General features: G+C 46.0%; 1 protein-coding gene across 1 annotated transcript; it reads right to left on the reverse strand.

Moving 5' to 3' along the window:
* Positions 1-222: 222 nt before the first annotated feature.
* Positions 223-1579, reverse strand: LOC133353468 (globin-1-like). The gene is made up of 3 exons (XM_061569735.1): positions 1395-1579; positions 835-1066; positions 223-572 (listed from the first exon to the last, which is right to left on the reverse strand). Exons 1-3 carry the CDS (start codon positions 1514-1516, stop codon positions 447-449), a joined length of 480 nt encoding a protein of 159 aa, XP_061425719.1. The 5' UTR covers positions 1517-1579; the 3' UTR covers positions 223-446.
* Between the last annotated feature and the right edge of the window lie 7266 nt (positions 1580-8845).

The following is an 8845-nucleotide window of genomic DNA, read 5'->3' on the forward strand; positions in this document are numbered from 1 at the left end:
CTAACACAATTCACAACCACCATTCACAACCACCATTCACAATGACAATCACCATTCTTTTAGATGTTACCTGCAAACTTTTTCACTGCGTTGTGTTTAAAGTCACAACACCGTCGTGCGAATGTGCAATAAACACTCCGTTTAATGGCTCGCCATTGTCTAGCAACATCTGTAAACATTTACTTTTTGAACTTGAAAGAATATGACAGAAACAAAAAAAGCTCACATTATATGTGCTTTATTTTTTTTTGTAATACAAGGATACAGAAAGCACCAAGAGAGATGGAGAGAACTTAAAATCCCATAATCTTTGCAAAAATTTAGTTTTTTTTATTAAAATGCCTAAAATCCTATTACAATTTAATCAAGCTTGAGTGGGTGGGCAAGATATGCTGAAATCAGACACACATGTCGAGAAGTGTATTAATCTTAAAATCTATTTGCGTCTAGAATGCAGATTTTAAGCCAATGCACGTGGTGGTCAGCAACTTGGACCAGCCATTCTTGGCCGCGTCATTGAATTGGGCTCCAAGACCTTCAGCAATGACACTCAAAATCACATTGGAGATGACCTGCAAAACAATTACATGAGATTATGTTAAATAAATACGACTTCACCATCGCACAAAAAAATTTTAGCGCGATAAATTGCGTGTTAATATTAATATGCATAAACACATTGACGTCCAAATAGAAAAAAAACACCCAAACATGTGGCTGCAATGGTTTGGGTTTTATTATCGCTGTCGTTATTTTTCAGTGTTCAAATTATAAACTTTTAAAAGCTTACGATGCACTCGGCGCATGTATGAGATGGCGAAGTTAAACATTTACCTTGAAGTATTTCGGGTCAACCTTGAAGTCAGTGGCATGCTTCTTGCTCAAGCCATTCATCTGGGCGTTCTGAGCATTGGTGTCATCAAGGGCCACCACCATGTCATTGATGGAGCTCATGATGCGCTTGGCGTGGTCGCGCAACACGGGGGAGCTCTTCATCTCATCGGCAGTTTTCAACGCCTGGAACTTGGGGAAGAACTTCTTCGCATCGGCGTTGTCAGACAAAAACCTCAACGGACGAAATACAAAACAGATGACAGAGACGAATTGAGAAGCGTAACTTCATCCCACAGAGAGAAAAAAAACACTCAATACGCCAACGTTATTTTATTTCTCATACTACAAGTAGCCAAATAATACATTTACAAACGTCAAAAATTTCAAACGGAATTTCAGTACAAATATTGCACCAACAACGAACGTGGCACGCTCCGACAAAACAACTCTTCCCACGTTTGCAGGGGCGCACGTGAATTTAAACAAAACATCGACACACATGTTGACGCAACAGCATTTCAATGTAACTGCGCGCATGCAAAATTCCGCGGGCATCCTACTTGATGAGAACGGTGGTCCCGTGGTCCTCTGCGTGGGCGTAGACGACTTTCCAGGTGTCCCTCACTGCAGCCTTCTCGTCCCCAGAGAGAGTCGGAGCGGAGCCGCTGTCTGCAATGCTCATGTTTGCCGACTTTTCTGTTGCGCTTGTCCTACGAAAAATCAAACTTTGACTCTTGTCGGCGTATGCTGCCGGGTTGTCCGACTTATATAGCCCTAGGATCACGTGATGACATTAGCAGTGCCCATTTCAGGAGCAAGTGGAAAGTCACGATTGAAAAAAAAAGAGAGAGAGAGCCCCTTAGCACCGCCCGGTTGTGTGGGAGGTTGGGATGTTTGGAGGTGGGGCTCTGGAGAAGTCCTGGGTGGACACGCGTGGCAGTGGCTTACGTGCCTGCTGCCCCGTACCAAGGTGACCGCAGTCTTTGTGCTGCTTAACCCTGAAATTGTCCAGCTGCCTTTAAACGCCTTCCGAGTCCACGGTTTGTTTAAGTTCACGGGGACATACAATAATTGTGGTTGCGGGCTGGGTTTTTTTTTTGTCATGCTTCATGGTTATTTTTTAGAGACATGTTCCTGACTGAATGTGCATGCATGGACACGGATTATAAACGAAGTACCAACCCACCCATTCCTGTATCTGAGAGCAAAATTTGGGGCTGAAGGAGTCTTCGAATCTGCCACGCGTGTGTGTGTGCGCGTGCGTGTTCAGATTTGTGCGAGTTTATTGACAATAGGCATACGTTTTGAGTGCGTAGCGTTTCACAATCTCGAGGATACGGTAATACCGTTTGATGAAGAATCACTGAAAAGCTGGCGTGGCACATTAATGGATGGTGTGGCCAAAAAGCCCCACGTTGAACCACTTTTGTCTTCCCAGTGCACCCAGGCATTTTAGGTTGAGTCCACTTGGGGGAGTCACCGGTCATGTTTAGATATCCACCTGCCACTCGTGTTAGCCAGGTCAGATATTAAAACTCAGTTCGCTGGATTGTTAGTGGAGTGCTCTAAGCAATGCGCGCGTGTTGTGTGTGTGTCTGTGTGTTCAGGCGTGGTGCTGACTACCCACCACCTCGTGCGCCGTGCCGGCCTTCACGTGTGCTACTCGCTAACAGCACTTGCCCCAACAGGCTGTCGAGGCTATACCGGAGTCTTTGTATTTCACGTATATATATATACAGTACACACTAACTCACGTCATATATTCCCATACAGTATTGTGTATGTGGACATCTTTCAAATGCTATCTGCAAAATTAATTGCGCAAAAATATATATTGCAAATACTTCATTGTCAATCACCAACAGGGAGAGAGAGAGGGTGGTGTTGGAGTTCGGGGGGTGGGGAGAGCTGGAAAACATTCCACGAGAAATTAAGCCCTGGGTATTGTCGTTCAGAAACCACATCTGAACGGTGGTGGTTAGCACTGACATTTGTCCATCCATGTGTAGTGTCAGTGATTCGGAGACGAGGTTTGTAGGAGGCACCTTCTTTATTAACAACGTTCATGGTCTCGTCCACACACTCTCCCCAGTCGCGTAGCCTAGCCTGTGCACAACCAACACTGGCCGTCTAACACGGCGCTGACAGAGACAGCCAACAACTCTCCTGCAGCGCAATGTCTAGCGGAGACGACAGCTTCCGCTCTCGGATCCTTTCATGCTACCAGCGCGGCCTGACCCCGCCTGACCGCGCCTCCCTTCTGGAACCCACTAGCAGGTTCCAGAGGCCTTTAGATGGGGTCCTCTTGCAATAGTTCCTCCGCTCTGCCAACACGCACCGCGCTCACGCTCACCGGCGTGTGGACTGTCTGTCCGCCACAGTTGTCGCTGCTGTCCACCAGCCGGCGCTATTACACTAGACGTGTATCCAAATGTGATTCATCGGGAATGTTCACATTGCATGTGGAGTCTATTCTTTGCTTCTTTCGGTAAAATCACGTAGATAGAAAAAATAAAGTTCTTAATCGGAGTGAGTGTACTGGCAGTCGATAATGCAGACTGTTGCCTGGTTTTAAAGCTGGTGAGCATATTGACAGTCTATGATGTAGACTGTAGCAATTGTTATTAAACTGAGTGTGTAGTGTAGCAGCGCCGACTGGCGGCCAGAAGTGGCAACTGTGGGTGTACCAACAGCATATAAAGAGCAGACAGTATACACGGGAGCGTCGGCAGAGGGGATGAACTGGGGCAAAGGTCATTGAGGAGATGCATCTGGGAGCTCCGAGAACCCGCTAGAAAGTTCCAGAAAGGGGGTGTGGCCAGGGCAGAACCAGGCCACGCTGGAAGGATAAAAGGGGGTGAGTGTCAGGGCTCGGGGCTGTAAGTGGGAATGGGGGTGGTCTCATCATGGAAGTCATCTTCGTGGTCGCCATCGTCGTTGTCGTCCTTGTCATCGCTCGACCTCGCCGCCGCTGCTGGATAGTCAGCCAGCTATCCAGGAAGTCAGCGCTGTCGTGCCAGACGGCCAGCATTGTGTTGTGAGTTAGTGAGTTGTAATAGTGTGAAGACTGAATAAAGAAGGTGCCTCTACATATATGGTCTTTGGAGTCCTACGTTACACATGTGTAAGGGAGTTCAGGGGAAGGATTCCCGCCAAACGGAGGGGGACAGTGGAGCAAGAACAGTGAGAAGGGAGGAGGAGCAGGTGAAGAGATATATGAGAGGGGCTGAGGCGTGCGAGGGGAGAAACTGGCGGGAAACGGACGGAGAAGGCCGGGGACGAGTGTGGACTGGGGGAATAAATAAAGGACGAACCCCCTGCAACCTCGTGTCGGCTCTCCACAATGGCGACAAGGAAGAACCTCCGTGGAAAAGACCCAAGAGAAGACGAAGCATGGGCCGGAGACCCCCCAGGGCAACAAGGGGGCCTGCTCAGCGCGTAGCCCAACGCCTTCACCTATTGGCGTTCAGCTCAAGCGGCCAAACAAGCCCAGCCTTGTGTTTTTTGCTTGTATAAATCTTAGACAATTATTGGTGCCCTTCATCAATTGCACCAATGGCCTTCTTTGATGCACTGATGAGCAAGACGATGCGCGCAGAGCCACTGGCGACAGCCTTGTGGTCGTCTCCTGTGGTCTTGAGGTGTGACTCGGTGTGCACGTGTCACCATTCATCAGCGCAACTGTGCTGAACAACACGTACACTCACATACAATTATGAGTACAGGTACGCCGCTTGACACGTAACAACACCTTGACTCTGCTTGCGCGATGTTTTATTTTGACACGCAATCTCGCATTTAAACATTTCCCCCCCCCCTTCCCCGCATCAATGATTAGTGAAGTCCGCTTATTCACGACCTTCATTTCCTCCCTTAGCCCACTTTGCTCGACACGAGATGAACTGAATTCTCTCGGTCTCCACACCCACCCCGCCTCGGCCTCTGCCTTGAAGTTGCCACCCAGTGGGCGAAGGCGCGCGCGTGTGTGTGTGTGTCGCCGCTGGCTCGATGTCCCCTGCTAAGAAGTGTTACTCGCAACGATCCAGGGGGACGGCTCTCGCATGTGCGCCGTCACAGGGCACCGCCCGTCCTTGTTCGCCACGCGCCATGTCCGACGTTCCGTTCCATGCGCAGGTGGCGTCTTCGATTCCTGAACAATTCACGTCCTGAAGAAGCACACCAGGACATGGAGCAAAACGTTGGACATCTCGCCGAACAACACGGCATATCAAAGAGCTTACAAAGTGGAAGTTGCTCCGTCGTAGCCAGGAAAAGTGACATAGTAACGTGCCATTCTTTTTTATGCAGCTTTACAACTGTTGCTTGCACGGTTCTGTGGAGGCAGACATTGAATACATATCATTGCATACAACTGGTGCAAACTGCTGCTTCATGATGTTTTTATGAAATTCCATAAGATTATTTATACCCACTGGTTTATAATGGGCTTCAGTAGGTTCTGAGGTGCAGTTTTCGTGTAATTCGTTGAGTACACAATTGCAAAAGAGGCTATTGCGGTTTTTGGAACAAACAATTAGCTCTCTATAAAAAAAAAATGTTAAAATCGTGTTGTAAGTTTCTTGACATATGACTACTCAAAAGCCTTATGTCTGCATTGAGTAAATATGGGGTAGCTTTAAAACGCTTAAACTTTGCAGAAAGCCAAAGCAAACCTTTTTTCTGTAGTCTGGAATGTTAACAAATTCACACTAGACACAATGAAAACACATTCACCTTGATGCAAAGGTACACACTGACATAGGGCAGAGGTCCGGCAGAGAGCCCACGGTAGACACAAAACAAGCCCTCACCCGTTGCTTGTCATGGTGTCAGCCCCGAGGCCTGGCTAGAGTGAAGATCCACGATGTCTTCAAAGGGAACGGACACAAATCTAAACGAAATACAGGCGGTCCCTCGACTTTAGTCGGATTTGACCCACATCGATGCACACTTACGGCAGGTCACCAACTGCCACACGCACTTACGACGCGACGCTTGACTCAAGCGCCGGGTCTGCACGCAAACCAACGTACGTTAACGTCAGTTTAACACGGAGGCTTTCGCGACCACTAATATTAATACTGGTAGGAACCTCCTGGTTACACCAGCCCACAGGGGATTATTGTGTCCGTCGTGCAGGGAGGGGCTGGGTGGGGAGGGAGGGGCTGGGTGGGGAGGGTGGGGCTGGGTGGGGGGTGGGAGGGATGGAGCTGGGTGGGGAGGGGCTGGTCACCCCGTGGTGCCCTTATAAAACTCAACGTTTAACCTAATCACGCTGGCTCGTGCCCGCCCTCACAGTCGGGCATATTTGCGGAATACACCACGCCGCCTTTGACCCTGGCCATTGACCCTGGCCATTGACCGGGCAACCCAACGTTCCTACCAGCTCCCTCTGCAGGAATGTGTTAATAAAGGTTTTTGGGTTGGAACGCGCAATTATAAATGTGTCGTAACCCTCCACTACCCATTTACAATTAATGTTGTGGATTTACTCTCCAACACATCGGTGGGCTGAAGTAGTAACTAATTGGTGCGTTGTTTACATGGCAAACCTTACTGGCTGTGTCGTGTGGTGAAGGGTTACGACACATTTATACTTAAGCGATATTACCCAAAAACCTTTATTATGAATACAGTAATCCCTCGCCACTTCGCGGTTCAAGTTTCGCGGCCTCAGTGCATCGCGGATTTTTCGAACTGATTTTAAGACCTCATTATACCTGTGCAGTAACACCATCATCATTCATCATCACATTCATCGAACTGCACAGGTCTGTCATCGTCGTCATTGTCATCGTCATTGTCATCGTCATCGTCGTCGTCGTCATTACTGGAGTCAAGTCTCAACATACTACTGTCATTGGTGAGTGTAGAACACCATAATACGTATCGTATGAGAGAGAGAGAGAGTGAATGTATAATATGAAGGTTTTATAATTAAATAGATTTAAGTAAAATAGAAATATATAAAGTATACATATACATATTTTAAACATTCTGGTACCCACACACACATATACGGAAATTCCTAGGGGGCCAATCCTACTTCGCGGATTTTCACCTATCACGAGGGGTTCCGGTCCCCATTAACCGCGATAAACGAGGGATCACTGTAGTACGGTTATGTCGCCCACTCGGTCTGCCTCTGTATGGTGGCGCTCTGGTGCTAGACCCCTGTGCAGTATGAGTCATTTTAAATATTTATTTATTTAATCCTTAAAAGCGGCTGACAAAAGGAAAGGTGAGTGCTCCCACAATGGTGTTGTAAAGGAACGTACCAGAAATGCAAATAAGCCAGGTATTACAGAGAATAAAAGTGAAAAGTTTCTAAACACAATTATTGTACTTTATACATGATTGGTAGTCGATTAAATATGCTATTTATATTCATATATATAAAAAAAGTTGCATATCAGACCTTTCCTCAGGAACGTAACCCCCATTATATCATTGTTTCTGTGGGAAAATCGGTCTCGCCTTACGCCGTTTCGATTTACGACACCCTTCCTAGGACCATAACCTGACGTAGGTCTGAGAATCGCCTGTATGTCTCCGTGAGATCTCAACACTGTGGGCTAGGCAGCGATTGCTAGGGATGACATTATCACCCCCACTGTACCAGCACTGCCAGGAAGATAAACCCCCATGCAACATGACCACCTTAACATCACCCATGCAACATTGCCACATTCATGTTCTCGCTACATGCCGTAAGTATATTTTGAATTTTTCCGCAGATTACATATAATACATTTTCAAGTTTGTTCGTATGATTGTGTTGCCGATATCAATTGTGTCATGAATTATAGCATGCTGTTGATGATCGATTTTGCTTACTTTGGCTTTGGCAATTGACTTACGCCTCCAAGTTCTCTTCGAACGGAGAGCACACGCGTAAGACCCCGAGTGGAGCCACGCATTGTGGTTCGGTGGGTTTTTTCACGCAATAATTTAAGTTCATTCAACTAAATTTAAACTATTTACTATTTTTATTTGACCAGGTAAGGAAGGCCCACTGAGCGATATAGCTCATTGTAGGAAGCGACCAGGATGTCACAAATGATGGCTCAACGAAGTTGCTTATCACGTGGACATTTAGGGCAGAAAAATACTCTAAACGCACGTTCCGAATTACTTTCCCCCTGTGGTCCCTTTTATAAAGCATTCATCATTTTCACTACGTTATTTTTTGTTATATTTGCTGATGTTCGGCTCGCAAGCGGAGGTTTAAATTAAACATGGCAATAAAATAAATAAATAAATATGCCTTTCCCCAAATTCATGCCGTCAAAGGTCAACTCAAGGATTGCAGGATTTTGTTTTTTAAATCCACAATTTATAGACAATGAACAATTGTTTATGGACGGTGGTTTAATACCCGTGTATAATTTATGTTTTAATTTTACGTGCATTTTTGCAAAGAGTCCCTTCTGAAATACATTTGTGTTTCATGGCAGTGACATATCAGTTCCATCGCCAGCCGAGTTGCAAATATCATTCTAAAATATTCAGAATCTGAAGAGAAAATATTCCGAATGATCTTTGTTTAAGGTTAAATAATTCCCTTATGAAACACATTCTTTTTTAATGATTTATGAAATGCAAATCAAAATGTAATATTTATAACTAACCTACAGAGTGCATTCTGACACAATATTATTTTATAGAGAAAAGAAATGCATTGCCGTTTCATCACTTAGAAGCATAAAATATTACCGCACAAAATTCTACATAAAACAAAAAAACGTATTATGTAGCACATTTAACATCACAAACAAAAATAATGTACAGCAATTATTCGATGTGACTACTGCATGAAGGCTTCCTCACTCACTGTCAGTCATGGAGGTCGTTTGACCGTATATGTCAGCACACTGCTGTGTGTGTTGGTGAGAGAAGGGACCAGGACTGGTTTATATGTAACTCACCGCTGACATTAGCCGGAGCTTCAACTCCAACTCACTACCCAGCGGGATCATAGGACAGTGCGCTAAGCACCAAATATCCATTG

The sequence above is a fragment of the Lethenteron reissneri genome, chromosome 44 (genome assembly GCF_015708825.2).
Source record: "Lethenteron reissneri isolate LAM-NWPU_2019-01 chromosome 44, ASM1570882v1, whole genome shotgun sequence".
NCBI lineage: Eukaryota > Metazoa > Chordata > Hyperoartia > Petromyzontiformes > Petromyzontidae > Lethenteron > Lethenteron reissneri.

What these genes read in the sequence shown, in the direction of transcription:
- LOC133353468 (XM_061569735.1), bottom strand. Translation starts at nt 1,516, where the DNA reads ATGAGCATTGCAGACAGCGGCTCCGCTCCGACTCTCTCTGGGGACGAG. An exon ending in GGGACCACCGTTCTCATCAA is followed by an intron (nt 1,067 to 1,394) that starts GTAGGATGCCCG and finishes TCGTCCGTTGAG; the next exon opens with GTTTTTGTCTGACAACGCCG. An exon ending in TTGACCCGAAATACTTCAAG is followed by an intron (nt 573 to 834) that starts GTAAATGTTTAA and finishes ATTGTTTTGCAG; the next exon opens with GTCATCTCCAATGTGATTTT.